The 15,544-nt window shown below is 48.8% G+C and overlaps 1 protein-coding gene across 4 annotated transcripts in view; it reads left to right on the top strand.

The window, feature by feature from the left end:
* The window catches only part of PIK3R6 (phosphoinositide-3-kinase regulatory subunit 6), a 745,472-nt gene extending 738,648 nt beyond the window's left edge, over positions 1 to 6,824 (top strand). For all 4 annotated transcript variants that reach the window (XM_078654671.1, XM_078654672.1, XM_078654670.1 and 1 more), the window contains one exon: positions 4,806 to 6,824. In XM_078654671.1, coding sequence (XP_078510797.1) covers positions 4,806 to 4,959 — 154 coding nt within the window. In that variant the 3' untranslated portion in view covers positions 4,960 to 6,824. The remainder of the gene's footprint in view (positions 1 to 4,805) is intronic.
* Positions 6,825 to 15,544: the final 8,720 nt, after the last annotated feature.

Raw genomic sequence — 15,544 nt, 5'->3', positions numbered from 1 at the left:
AGATCCTTCGCATTATCTAAATGCGATGTATGGAGTATTCCATAGGGCTATGTACCCCTCTGGAGCACCTTCGGGTCCTATGGGTCCATTAGGGTTTAATCTGGGGGTTCCTCAGGCCTATGCCCAGGCTCCCTTCCTGCCATTCCTTCCGGCTGCTCCGTCTTGGCATTTCCCAGCGCCGAGGACGCCGACCCCGTTTCCATCCTCTCCGGCGCAGTCAGCTCGACGTCGATCAGCGCAGGCTGTGCCGCCGGACCCATGTATGACGCCGGCTCCAGGTCCTTCGGAGTCGTCTCGGCTCCACCGGCGTCGGTGCCTAGAATAAGATCTAGGAGAGAAGCTCAGAGTTTTGGAGGAGCAGAGATTTCGTCTGGAGGAAATGAAGGAAGGTGAGGTTGAGGACTGATGACTGTTTTATGAAATTAAGAGGCAAGTGCCTTGATATGTGTCCTGAGTGGGAGCTTTCTCCTGTTTCGGATGCTCCATCAGAGGATGTTGCCCCCTACCATGCAGTAATTAAAAAGGCAGCAGAACTTTTGGACCTTCAGCTTCCTTCTGTTGAATTTAAATCTAATATACTGACGGAAGTTCTCCACTCTCCTACTTCTGTTGTAGAACCTCTGCTACCATTTAATGAGGCAATTACCGATCCTGTATTGGAGGTCTGGTGCAAACCATTCTCGGCTCCAGCAGTTAACAAAGCAATTGCCAGGAGATATAGGGTGGCAACAGGGGATCCTGAATTTTTATCATCACACCCTTCTCCTCAGGGTCTAGTAGTCCAGGCAGCCTGTTCAAAGAAGTTTTCTGGTGCCTTTCCACAGGTTCCGGCAGACAGAGAGTCAAAAAAGCTCAACCATTCCGCTAAGAAGGTGTTTTCTTCGGCTAGCATGGCCCTTAACTCAACTAATGCCACCTGTCTAATGGGTCGCTATATCCATGGCCTTATGGACTCAGCGAAACAGCTTGCCCCAAAATTGTCTGAAGATGACAGGAAAATTTTTAATGAGGTGTTACAGGACACTCAAGCAGCTGCTCATCTGGTGATTCAGAGTGGTTTGGACACGGTGGACTCTGTCGCCAGAATCATGGGATCTTCTGTGGCTGCAAGAAGTGCCTGGCTTAAATCTTCAGAGTTCTCCCTAGATGTACAGGCAACGCTTTTGGACCTACCTTTCTATGGCTCTGGTCTCTTTGGCAAGAAAGCAGATGCAGCCCTGGAAAGATTTAAAGATAGTAAGGCAACGGCCAAATATCTAGGCCTTCAGACTCAGCCTAGGGGTTCAACGTTTAGGAGGTATAGAGATTTTGGGATTTCGTCCTTTCGCTCCTACAAACAACCCCAGCAGCAGAATACCTTGTATAGATCCTACAGGGGCAAGAATAGAGGTCGCCCACGAGGTCGTCAGTCCTTCTCCTCCTCCTCCTCTACCGCCCCTCCTATTACCACAGCAAAGCAGCCCTAGATCCGCCATTCAGGATCATGTCGGTTCTGTAGGGTGTCGGCTTACTTGTTTTCTGCAAGATTGGGAATCGGTCACTACAGACCTTTTGGGTTCTCAATCTTGTGGAGAATGGGTATGCTCTTCCCTTTCGGGAATTCGCTCCAAATTACCCTCCTTGCCAAGGAATTTGCTCAGAGGACCACCTTCTTCTCCAGCAGGAGTAAGTCCTAACATTACTGAAAAAGGTGCAATAGAGGTGGTTCCGGAGCAGGAAAGGGGTCAAGGTTGCTAATCCTGGTATTTCCTGATACCCAAAGAGGATGGCAGTTTACGTCCAATCCTGGATCTCAGGATCTTGAACCTTTTTCTGAAGCAGGAAAAGTTCAAGATGCTCACCCTTGCGCAGGTTCTTCAAGCGCTGCAACAGGAGGATTGGATGGTGTCGATCGACTTGCAGGACGCGTATTTTCATATCCCGATCCTGAAGTTGCACAGGAAGTATCTCCGTTTCACGGTAGGGTCGCAACATTATCAGTTTGCGGTCCTTCCGTTTGGTCTTACTACTGCACCGCGAGTCTTCACCAAGGTGATGGCAGTGGTGGCAGCCCATCTCAGAAGGTCGGGGATTTCGGATTTCACCTATCTGGAGGACTGGCTGATCAAAGCAGGGTCGCCGGAGACGGTGTGTCATCATCTGCAAGTGACAACACAGCTGTTGTACAGATTGGGTTTTTCAATAAACGTGCCCAAGTCTCACTTAGTGCTCTCTCAGCGCACTCTGTTTATAGGGGCGGTACTGGACACTACTGTCTGTCAAGCATTCCCTCCTCCTCAAAGGATTCTCGACATTCAGAAAATTATTCCTTTGTTTTACAATGGAGCGGTCGTTCCAGTCCTGAAGGTCCTTCGCCTACTCGGTTTGTTTGCTTCCCGCATTCTGTTGGTCAATCATGCACTCTGGCACATGAGGGCACTTCAGTGGTGCCTCCGCAGGCAGTGGTATCAGCACATCAGAGATCTCAGGGAGTCTGTGAGGATCTCCAGAGAAGCTGCGGCGGATCTATCTTTGTGGAGCGTGGAAGGCAATCTGTCTCAAGGGAAGCCCTTCCATCTACCTCCATCGATTGCCACTGTGATAACTGATGCATCCACTCTAGGGTGGGGTGCTCATCTGAGGGACCTGGAGATCAAGGGTCTTTGGTCTCCAGAGGAAAGGTTGGTTCCCATCAACCTCCTGGAGTTACGGGCGGTACGTTTGGCGCTCAAGGCCTATCTCCCTTCCCTTTGCGGTCAGTCGGTTCAAGTCCTAACAGACATCACTACCGCGATGTGGTATGTCAACAAACAGGGAGGAGTAGGGTTGCATTGTCTTTGCAGAGAGGCTCTGCGTCTCTGGTCCTGGGTTCAGGACCATCAGATTTGTCTGATGGCAAATCATCTGGCCGGAGTTCTAAACGTGCGTGCAGACAGTCTGTCGGCAGTTCTCAGCCGACCACGAGTGGAGGCTTCATCCGGTGGTGGTTCGTCACATCTTCCGGACATGGGGAACTCCTCGGGTAGACCGGTTTGCCACTCACGAGAACGCTCACTGCCTGTCATTCTAAAGTCTCCAGAATCCTATGGCGGGAGCTTTGAGGGAGGCGTTTCAGTTGAGTTTTGACTCACAACTACTTTATGCGTTTCCTCTCATACCCTTGATTACTCGAGTTCTGAGGAAGATTCGTCAAGACCGGGCACAAGTCATATTGATCGCCCCAGATTGGCCAAGAAGGGTGTGGTATACAGATCTTCTCCACCTCTCCTTGTGCTCTCCGTTCCGTCTCCCTCTCAGGGCAGACCTCCTCTCGCAGTCGCGGGGGCAGGTTCTACATCCCCACCTCCAGACCTTACACCTTCATGCCTGGAGATTGAACAGGGCAACCTGAATTCTTTTTCTCTTCCTTCTGACGTGGTGGACGTTATTTTGTCCGTCAGATGTCTCTCCACCAAGTCTATTTATTCATATAGGTGGTTCAAATTGGTTCATTGGTGTGGGGAGAAGTCTATTGACCCTTTAAGGGCTCGCTTATCTGACATTATTCAGTTTGCTCTGTCTCTGGCCCAGCAGGGTTTTGCTGCGGCTACTGTGAAAGGCTATTTATCGGCTTCGTCGGCGTTCCTTTGCTTGCCGGACCAGCCGTCCTTGTTTAAATCACCCATTGTGTTACGATTCATTAAGGGCCTTACCAACAAATATCCGCCCACTCATGTTATTGTGCCTCAATGGGAATTAAATCTTGGCTTAACCTACTTGATGGGTTCTCCCTTTGTGCCCTTACACAAGTGTCCCTTGAGGTTATTGTCGTTAAAAAACGGTGTTTCTTGTTGCCATTACCTCGGCAAGGAGGGTAAGTGAGCTTCAAGCTCTGAGTTCAAAACCCCCATTCTTGACTATTCATGCTGATAGAATGGTTCTCAGGACCAGGGCTGCGTTTCTGCCTAAGGTGGTAACTCCCTTCCCTCTGGGGCAGTCCATTACCCTTCCTTCCTTCTATCCCCCCTCACCCTTCCAAGGAGGAGGAGCGGCTTCACCGTTTGGACCCTAAGAGGGCGGTGAGTTTTTACCTTGATAGAACTAAAGACTATCGTGTGGATGACCAGCTCTTCATGGGCTTTGCTGGCTGCAGGGATCATAGGGTCCTTTGAATCAGGCATTGTCTTCAACTAAAATTGTTTGTCCTAGATCATTCAGGCCGCCATCTTCTATTTGTAACCAGGTACGTATTGGCGAAATAGAAAAAAAAACTATGTGCACAAATCATGTATTTTATTAAATAAGTGGGAATCATGTATGCAAATATTCCCTTTACATTGTGTTTTACTTTCTTATCAACAGTAGGTAAGCTCTCCTGACATGTTTGTGTACATAATGCAAGGCCCTTTCCCTGATCCCTTCTTTCATCTATCCCCGCCCTTCACTTTGAGGCAGCCTCAAGGCCACATTAGGCACTTCACAATCAACCAACATAATCTAATGTAATGCAACACAGCATAACATGTTTACTATGTATCGGGCAGCAGCTCAGCTGTACCCTCAGTAGTTCAGCTGGACCTTCAACAGTACGTTCACCTCACAAGTTCTTGTTCTGTGTTGGTTGACTAATCTTCTGAGGTTGATGGTTGGACAGCATGTTGAAAAAACTAAATGATAATTTTATAACTAACAATCTGTGGAGTGATTTGCTCAAAGCAACATAAGAAGTAATAGTTTATTTGGCCTGTTAATAGCAATTCAACCTTTTGAAGAATGCACTTCTACATCTGTTGTGATAGCTCAGTGTGTTCTCTCCCAAACCCTCACTGGATTTTCTTTTGTTCCAGGTTTGAAGTGTCGCCTTGTCTGGAGCCTGTATATGCCTTGCAGAGGAAGAAAGGAGAGCGATTATGCGGGAGCAAAAAGGAGGATATCGGTTTGGCCAAATACATGTCCAAGTCATTGATGCTACCAATCAACACCTTTGCTGCCGTCATCTAGCGCTATTGGATGTGGATGTAGCAAAATGGAAAGAAATTCGGGTTTTGCATTTCAGACGCCCAGAAGAGCACACTAAGGATTATTTCCAATGATCTTGCACATAGTAAGAGTTTGTGGTCTGGTACCACTGTTTGGTAATTGTGCACAATCCATGATCTGAACTGATTTATTTCATTTAATTTGTGGCAAAGCAACAATGCAATCAAGCCCACTCCCACAACCAGGTCTACACATGAACTGTGAAGCAACAGTTGAAACCAAACTCTTTAGTTTCCGGCAGATGTGTCAAGTTTGTTTCTTTGCCATTGAACATATAGAAAAACGACTTCAATCCGGAATTAACATAATAGTTAAATGCCCGTGTTGAGCTAAGCATCCACTGACGCTGGGAACACCTCACAAGCTCAATGGTTCCTTTTCTGAGATACCAAATCTCACTTTCTGATGCTTCTGTATTCAAAGATCCGATTGGTCATCTGGTGCTGTTTTGTCGATGGCAATTCTTTTCAGCTACTGGACGAGGTCTAAAGCATTGTTTTTCTCTGGAGTGTAATCGCTCTACGGGCAACAGATTGAGTTCCTATCACAAACAACGATCATGGAATCTATTGTGATCTTTTGCTGCATTCTACCGAGCACAACAAAAATCAGCAGCAGGCTACCGGCCTGAGTCAAAAGAAACTATGAATTCACGAACCACTTGAGTATTTGAACCTAATCCAAGTGTTAAGGTCTCCGAACAAAATGTTTCACAGTATTTTCAAAAGACTTGCATTCATGGGAACGTGTATAACAAAAAAGCACATTCTATTGTGCCCTACCTCACTACTTAATATATAGCTAGAGTGATCTTGAATTCAGAAAGCCCATTAGAACAAGAAATGTGTTAAATTCAAATTCCGCCAGTACAGCTGTACCTAGTGCAAGGTTTAAAGTTGTAAATATTGTCCACTTTCCCTGCAGGGAAAATTTCCTGCAAACAAATGATTTTTTGTAAGAGATTTCCTGGCAAACATTTTATTGTGGGCGATTTATCCTTACAAAAATAATTTCCACAAGTTTATTTTCTAGTGCAAAACCAATATTTGTGTCAAAAAAGCTTTTTTAAAACTTTGCTAAATTGGAGGAAGTTTTAAAGCTTAAAAAAATTCCAGAGAATGGCAGGAGTGAAGTTCCACCACCCCTACTCCTGCTGCAAAGCTGCAGGTCCCGGTTCCACCCTGTTATAATGTAACCAAGAAGAGTAAGCACCCAAACTAATGCAGATATTCATGTGCACTAAAATAGAACCCTAATAATAATATTTAATGTTGGCGCCTATTAAATATTAATTAACTCATCCATTATAGATAGTGTGTGTGTGTGAAGAGAAATATATATGGTAGTAGAAACTGATTTAATTAAATAAACAAAATAAAAAACAGTGTTAATGAAAGGTCGAAATTTATGATAAGATGGTCAGGACAAATAATAAGATCACACTCAATGTACATGATGAGATAGTATGGAACTTGGGTATGGGATAGAAGAGTGGTGCAACTCTTGGGGAGAGTAGAAAAAGAGGAACACATTCTTTTCACATTGTGGCAGTTGGAATGAAGATAGCATGTAGGTATCCTCGGGAAAGCAACATTAACATTTGACTTCTTGTAAAGCAAGCTAGTATTCTCCATTTGTGAAGCTGCAGAAAATAATTTTTTTAATACGATAATGAACAGAGAAGCTCATGCGTACCACCAAACAGTTATTTATACCTGTTCAAGTGGTAGGATTTTTCAGTTGCTCATGTTTTGGATATAAGATGTGGTAACATGTCAGTTAATCTGCCTGAATATCAATCAAAATAAATGTATCTCTCAAAGCGATCAAGTGCATACTTTCACATCCAATTAAACCAAATAGTACTTTCAGAGCTCATGATAAATATTGTAAAAAAATTCAAAATTAGTATTACAGTTTCAGGTAGTTGTGCACAGTTGTAAAATGCAGAGGCCCATACCAAAAGGCCCAAGAGCGATGTTTACAAGAAGTTTTACCATAACTTTATTAGTTTGCAGAATCGCACACACACCGGCTATGGTACTGCTGTGTATAATGATACAACGCTCGTATTCGAGCACTTTTCACCAAAGCTTTATTAATACAGAGAGCCGTTCACACCAGATAACCACCAGTCCTCTTTCAATGTTGATCACAGAACGGTAGCGCGTAATACGTCCGCCACCATTTAACAGGAAGTCACGATTGCGCCTGCCCGAGGCCACCCGGTGGCCATCAGGAAGGCGGGCCCTTAGTCTCAGAGGGCCTCCCCCGCCCCCCTACTATGGTCATCCACTCCTCCCCGGGCAGGTGGTGCCCGGCAGGAGGGTGGGCGGGCCAGTGACGTGCGTCCGGGGCGGCAGGCTAGACGAGGGGTATATAACTTCCCCTCGCCATTTTAGTAGCCTCTTTGCCGCTCCGGACGACGCGCGTCGGGTTACGGGACACTCTTTTCGGGACACTCTCTACTTGGCGGTGAGTTCGGGCCTTATGGCCTCATGGCTTCGTCCCCCTCCGCCTACTCCCTCTTCGCAGAGGTTGAGCCTGGCTAGGCGGCCCGCTTATTGACGGGCCGCTGAGGAGGTGCGGGTTGTAGAGCAGTGTCGCGAGCCGTCGCAGCCGACCTCGTGGTCATGCTTGCGGGGCCGAACACGCTGAGGCGACACGTTGCGTCCGGGTTGCATGTCTCAACTCAACCTGGGCGGGCGCCTCGCGGGGTGTGTATGAGGCGCTTCAGGGCATGCTTCCAGGCATTTGATCGATTGCAGGGCTGTGTCGCATTGTGGGGCGGGAAATCAGGCAGTGGTGGGGTAGTCGGGGGGATCGCCGTGGCTTGATTGTAGCCGTGGTGTCCCACCGGGTAACTCACCCGAGTGTTCGTGGGGGTTCGCTCGGCTCCTCTTCCGGTCTGGCACGGTGATGTGGTTCAGTGTTGGAGCGCATGCTTCACAGAAAGAACGCCCTGTGTTCGATCCCCGGCATCTCCTGCACTTTCAAAACACTTCCATAATGTCCTGTCCGGGCGGCCCCAAATATGTCCAGGATGGCACAGGGCGGCGGAGCCACCCTCGCCAACCCCCCCGCCTTGCCGACACAGGCCCACGTGTGGTGGGCCGTGGCGCGTACCAAGGGTTCTGTCCCCCCACCCCCGGAACCGGTCCCCAAAAGCCGTGCGCCCGAGCTAACCAAAAATGTAATCGTGCACGCGCCCGCTTCCCCCCGGCAGCGGCCAGGGCACCCCCATTCCCCCCCCCCCACCTCCCACCCCTTTCGGCAGTGTCTCCTCCTGCGGTCTTTGCCACTCAGGAGGATCTGGGTAAGCTAACAAACAACCTTACTGATTTCATGTCAGAGGTCAGAGCGGGCTTACGGGCATCCACCCTGCCTGTGAGAGCAGCTGCGGGGCCTCCTGGGGCTGGGTCTGGGGCACCAGCGCCAGCTCCCCTGGCCTCGGTCGATGCATTGGTGACACAAGTATGGGGTGGGCTCTCGAGCCAGGGAGGGGCTAGCACCAGCAGCGCATCAAGCATCCCTCCCACTGCCACTGCTGCACCGGCGGCTCCTAGCGCCCAGCCAGGTCTTGTGCTAACTCCGCCCCTTACTCCAGCGCTGACCCTTGCCCACCTGCCGCCTCTGCGTTGCCCGCGCCCCCGGCTGCGCCCGCTTCCCCCCTCAGCACAGCCCCCCCGCCCCAGCGGCACTAATGACCATGGCACCCTTGCTGTCGGGCAAATGCTCACTTGCATGGCAGGTGCCGCTGGCTGCCAAGGAAGGCATCTGGAGTAGGGAGTTCATTGACATTTTCTCCCTCCTCATGTTGGGGGCTGAAGGGGTGGACACAGGCCCGGACTGGCCTTTGCAGGCACCGGGCAATCCCCCGGTCGGCCGCGAGGGTGGGGGCCGGTTTTGGGCCCCAGGGGGCCGGTTTTGTTACAATGTCGTTTTTTGCAGCATAGCTGCAAAAACGGCACTGTAACAAAAGCGGCCGAAAACCGGCCCTCCCGGGGGGAGGGGGAGGCCGGCCAAGCACTTTGCCAGGGCCGGTTTCGGTTCCCAGTCCGGCCCTGGGTGGACATCAGGAAAATGGGGGGTAAAGAGGAGGATAAGAAGGTTCGCTTTCAGACGTGGCCTGAAAACTCGATCAAGAACTGGAGACAGGCTTTTTCTATTTTAGCGGCAGTCATTACTGAACGTTTCCCTGAGCAGGCGCAGGGCCTATTCCAGTATGCGAGCGTCATAACTGAAGAGGCGGAATGGACTGCAGGCATGGGTTGGTACAGATATGACTGTGAGTTCAGGAAGAAGATGGCTGTCTGTCCTGAGTTAGATTGGGACCAAATGGAAGTGAGGCTCTGGATGCAGCACATGGGTAAAGGTAGGACAGAGGCTGGGGACAAAGGTAGCTCGCAGGATAAGAAGGTGGAGGCAGGTAAGGGCCAGAATCTAGAGAGAAGTGGGCAATTCAAGCAGTCCTTTCGAGGGGGGCGCGGTGGAAGGGGCTTTCACAGACAGGCGAACAGGAAGGGCTTCTCAGCTACTTGCAGGTTGTTCAACGGAGGAAACTGCACGCGGGGTAAGGCCTGCAGATTTGCACACTCCTGCAGCAAGTGCAGTGGTTCCCACCCCACTTCGGCATGCGACAAGCGCGATTCTGCAGCAGGCCCCGCCAGCAGAGACAAGTAACAGTCCTTCCCTGGCCCGGCCCCTCATCACCCGTTCCGCTTTGCCTCCCCTCCTTCCTTCACTCCTTCCCGTCCAGGCCACCCCCGTCCATGCAGCGGCCCCAGTTTTTGAGGTTTCCCTCCAGTCCAAAGGCCCGTCCCCTATCATCATCCCCAACCTCTTGCCCCTACTGAGGTGCTATCCCAACGTGAAGGACAGGGCCATTTTGGCAGAAGGCTTTCTCGAGGGCTTTAGAATCCCTTACCTGGGTCCTATGGTCAGTAGGGATGCTGAGAACTTGAAGTCTGTTAGGGACCTCCCGGAGGTGGTGGGCGAGAAAATAAGAAAGGAACTGGCCTTAGGGAGGGTGGCTGGCCCGTTCCAATCCCCACCCCTCCCGGACTTTGTGGTATCCCCCCTGGGCGTGGTCCCCAAAAAGGAGCCGGGGTCCTTTAGGCTGATCCATAACCTCTCCTTCCCCGAGGGCAACTCGATAAATTCTTGGTTAGCTGAGGGTGCTTGCTCTGTTTCTTACTGTTCTTTAGACATGGCTATTGACTTGGTTAGGAGAGCAGGGAAAGGGGCATGGTTGGCGAAGGCAGACATAGAGGCAACTTTTAGACTTGTACCTGTGCACCCTGAGAGCCAGCACCTCTTGGGCTTCAAGTGGAGAGGGGAGTTCTTCTTTGACAAATGCATGCCCCTGGGCTGCGCGGTCTTGTGCGCCTTCTTCGAGGCATTCAGCTCCTTCCTGCAATGGAAACTCTATGCGAAATATGGTGTCATTGCAGTGTCCCACTACCTAGATGATTTCCTATTCATTGGAAGGGAGGGTACGCAGGAATGCAGGGAGGGATTGCAATATTTCACGGACCTGCCTAGACACCTGGGAGTACCTTTGGCACCTGGCAAGACTGAGGGCCCGGCACAGGTTCTCACATTTCTGGGCATCGAGTTAGACACGGTTAAGGGCGTATCGAGACTCCCTGCTGAGAAGGTGCAGGACTTGAAAATGGACATTCAGGTTCTGCTAGGAAGGGACAAAGCGCCTCTGGGGGTCATCCAGAGCCTCTTGGGCAAGCTCAATTTCGCAGCTAGAGTCATCCCAGTGAGCAGAGTGTTTGCTAGAAGATTAGCCAGGGCCACGGCCAAGGTGTTAAAGCGTCATCATTTTGTGAAGTTATCTGCTGGCTTGAAGAAAGACCTGGTAATGTGGGCAGAATTCTTGTCTGATTTTAATGGGACTGTAATCTGGAGGTCCCCGTGGGTAGACAGCCCTGAAATTAGCATGTTACGGACGCATCAGGAAGGGAGGGATTTGGTGCAATCCTGGGCGAACTCTGGTGTGCGCAGGGGTGGCCAAACGCCTGGCGCAAGCGCGCCATTACTTCCAACATCACAGTCCTTGAACTTTTCCCCATTGTCATAGCTCTACACCTCTGGCCTGGCATCCTGTCTAATAGAAAGGTCCTTTTTTGGTCAGACAATATGGCGGTCGTCCAGGCGATCAACGGACAAACAGCCAGCTGCCCGCTGGTCCTTTGCCTGCTGAGGGAGCTAGCCAGTAGGAGCCTGCGCTGCAACACTGAATTCAGGGCTAGGCACATTGCGGGGGTTAAAAAGGTAGCAGCTGACGCTCTTTCTCGTTTCCAGTGGGACCGTTTCCGGGCGGCGTGCCCGCGGGCGAGAGCAGAGATGACCCCTTTCCCACCAGCACTCTGGCGCATCTTGGAGTGGAGCAGGAGTTAAGAGCTACGGAGGAGAGGTCTCTGGCCCCAGGTACGAGAAGGCGCTATGGGAGTCACCTGGCGAATTTCCACAAAGCTGTTGAGGAGATGAGCCTGTCAGCTTTGACTCTTGAGGACAGAGTGCAAGCCTTTGTTGTTTGGGCTAAGAAGCAGGGTAAATCTCACTCCTGGGCCTGCGGCCATCTGGCTGCTATCAGCCATGATGCTAGATTGAGAGGGGCAAGGGACCCGGCTAAGTCTTTTGTTATAAGGGCGGCTCTGAAGGGCTGGGCTAGGGACGAACCGAGGGTTCCCGACAACAGGTCTCCCATTGACTTCCCCACGTTACAATCCATGCTAGATGTATGGCAGGCAGTGGCACACTCGCAGTTCGAGGCGTCCCTGTTTGCGGCGGCCTTCTGCCTAGCCTTCTTTGGAGCTTTCCAGAGCAGCGAGATAGTAGCGCGCTCCAGGACCGACCGCTCTGGGGACGCCCTAGGGGTGGCGGACAATAGCATAGACAAGGGCCTGTCCATCACACTCAGGCGGTCTAAGACAGACCACGCAGGTAAAGGGGCTGTTATTGTGCTGGCCCCCCTCGGGGACCATAGATATTGACCGGTGTTAGTCCTTCAGGCCTATCTTGACCAGCGTCCAGCAGTGCAGGGTTACCTTCTGATACATGCAGACTAACAAATGCGGCAGCTTTTGAAGAGAGGAGCGCGGAATTTTAATCACCGGTAAGCCATGCGATTTGGGGATAGCTTGCATGTAGAACTTGAGGGCACTCAATGTTTCTGGTTAATTATGCATCTTAATTTGTAACGGTAGAACGCATATAAAGTTGGCATGAGTGGCACATAATTGCTATCAATAGGCACTTCGATTTAACGAGCACTAAAATCCACACAGACTTAGAAGAATGAAAAAAATAGCATGCACGATATTTAGGCACCTTTGACACACGATGAAAGGTGAGGTGTTTATATAACTTTGGTGGAGATTCCCCTTTACTAAACATACATTAATTTTGATTTGGTAGACATTCCCCTGATGAAGGCTTCTAGCCGAAATGCAAAGGGATGATGGAAATGATGTTGAATTGATCAACCCAGGAATGTTGCATTTCAGGAAATGAAGTTTGAATATAAACAAGTGATTGTGAAAAAAACAATTAATACAACAAAGAATTCTTGAAAAGAACTATTTTAGAAGTGTGTTTATTTAAGAATGGACCAGCTGACTTCTCAGCACTTTTGACCTGTGCCCAGGGAGACACCTCACGGCAGTGGGGATGCTACCACATTGACAATTAACAATGCTCTTCAGCGGGGAGCGATACCAAGGAGCACGGCACAACCGATAAACCTTATACAATTGTACGGCATTGCACGATATATCGTAAAAGTGAGCATTGTCCATGTGCACATTAGTCAGCAGAAAACACTGGACAGTGACAATCCACACTTAAAATAAAACAAGCTTCAGCAAAGTCTGGGTTTAATGTTGAGCATTAATACATTAGACTCGTGTGAGGGAGTCAGAAGGAACTGACAAAGATAGCTACATTTGTAAAGTTTGCATTCAGTACAATGCAAGCACTTAAGTGGAGGCGGAAGGACACACTCAAACCCCCGATAGATAGCATTAGGTGAGAGATGAATTCGCCACCGGGTAGAGACAAGATATGATTGACCGTTTCAAGCCAATGGCTTAAAGAGGCTGGTCAAAGAAATCCAGTTGTTGAAAGAGCCAGGTTCAGCGTTCATTCTGTATATTGTTTACCCTAGATCTGTTTCTCCGTTCTACTGTCAAATCCCAGACCTTAAAAAGGTCAAGTATGTTGGTGTCTGTTCAACCTATTCTAAATGTATGGCTTCTATTTTGACCAAACGATTTGTGAGATTTTTGTCCCATTGTCTCATTGCAGACATTATATGTTTCCAGTGATCTCTTATATGTGACATATATACACTCCAATGCACTTCACAGGCAGAAGTAACATTGCAAACAAATGTGGTAGCGTCAAGGGCATTCTGTTATGGGTCTTCCCACTGGCCTTTTTATGGGCTGAGAAATGGCAATTTCAAAAATGTCTTAATAATAATAATAATAAAACATTTATTAAGCGCATGGCTGCACAGCTGTGTATCCCCGCGCTAATTGCTGAAAACTTTCATCCGAGAATCAGGTTAAAGGGAAGAGTGAGGAGAATTATTGAGGGAAAAGGTGAGTTTTCAAGTTAGCTCTGAAAAGAGTTTCAGAGGGTTCCATTCTTAGATGGATCGGGAGAGCGTTCCAGAGTTTCACTCCTAGATAACGAAAGGAGCGGCCACCGATTTTTGCTTTGTGAACACGAGGTAGTTTAAAAAGGGACATTCCTGCGGACCTCAGATGACGAGTGGGGCGATGAATGGTCATGAGTCTTCTTAGGTAGGTTGGGCCCTTGTTGTGGGCTATCCTGTGGACGTAGCAGAGACTCTTGAATGTTATTCTTTCCCCTACGGGAAGCCAGTGCAGTTTAACCAGTGCTGTCTTGGCAGAGGTTCTTTTCGGAAGACCTAATACCAGTCGGGCTGCTGCATTTTGTATGCACTGCAGCTGGTGAAGAAGTTTTTGGTTAATGCCCAGAAGGAGGGCATTCCCATAGTCCAGGTGCGGAGTTATAAGAGCATGCACAATGGTTTTCCTGGCATTGATAGGTATCAGGTCAATGATTTTTCTGAGAATTCTTAGAGTTCCGATGCATTTACCGATGATCTTGTGAACTTGGGATTTTCCTGAAAGATCGGAGTCGATCATAATCCCGAGGTTCTTGACTTTCTCGACAGGTTGAGGACATTCGCCAAGAGATGTGGGCCACCACGCTTGAGACCATAGGGAGGTTTTGTTCCCTATCACTAACACCTCTGTTTTGTCTCCGTTTAGCCGGAGGCAATTACTGTCCATCCACCTGGCAACTGCAGCCATGCACTCCGAGAAGTTTGAGGCATTATTGTCAGTATCCGGAGTAAGCTTAAACATGAGCTGAGTGTCATCGGCGTAGCTAACTATGCCAACGCCAAAGTTCTCTATGATTTGAGCCAGGGGTTCCATGTAGATGTTGAACAAACTAGGGCTCAAACTGGAGCCCTGTGGAACCCCATAGCTCACGGCCCGAGAGGATGATTTAAAGGGCGGGCAATGAAGCTGGAAAGTTCTATTGGTGAGGAAAGATTTAATCCACTCCAATGCACATTCTTTTACTCCAATATCAGAAAGACGGGACAGCAGCGTGGCATGTAGCACCGTATCAAAAGCGGCGCTTAAGTCAAGCATGACCAACGCTGCTGTTTCACCCTCGTCCACCATCTTGCGGATAAATTCAGTGGAATACAAGACAGCAGTTTCCGTGGAGTAATTAGGTCTAAAACCGGATTGAGTGGGGTGGAGAATGTTTTCTTCCTCTAAAAACGCCATGAGTTGGATGTTCACTATTTTTTCTATTATTTTGGCGCATTGAGGCAATAGGGATATTGGTCGGAGATTTTGGAATTGGGTGATCGGAAGATTAGGTATTTTTTTCAGAGGGATGACTTGGGCATTTTTCCAAGCCGCCAGGACGTGACATTCTTTGAAAGAGAGGGTAATGAGTTGGCTTATATGATCTATAAGAGTGTTGTCCATGACATCTTTGCATTTGTCTAAAGGACACACATCGTTAGGGGAGCCCGAGTGGATACTGTTAATTATGCTGGACAGTTTTTCTTTGTCGGGAGTGTGAAAATGGGTAAGAGTATTTTTATGAAGTGGGGGAAGTGTCTTAACAGATGTGGGGGGAGCGGAGAAAGTGGCGTGAATTTTGTCTACTTTGTTAACAAAGAAATCAGCAATTTCTTCGCATAACTCGTCCGAAAACCTGTCCTGCGTGTCCAGGCTCGATGTGTCTGTAAGTTCTTTATAAATCCGAAATAGTTCTTTAGATGGATTTATAGCCTCTTCTATTCTGTTTTGATAAAAGAGACTTTTTTCCTCTCTTATGAGTCTCTGATAAGCCTTCAGTTCTTGTTTGTATTTTTCCTTCAGTTCCGTGGAGTAGTTCTTTCTCCATTTCCTTTCAATCGCTTTGCAACGAGCTTTAGCTGCCTTTAATTTTTCTGAGAACCACGGTTCAGATT

This window comes from Lissotriton helveticus, chromosome 7, assembly GCF_964261635.1.
Source record: "Lissotriton helveticus chromosome 7, aLisHel1.1, whole genome shotgun sequence".
Taxonomy (NCBI): domain Eukaryota; kingdom Metazoa; phylum Chordata; class Amphibia; order Caudata; family Salamandridae; genus Lissotriton; species Lissotriton helveticus.
Note: the sequence above shows the minus strand (reverse complement) of the source record. Positions and strands in the feature narration are given on the sequence as shown.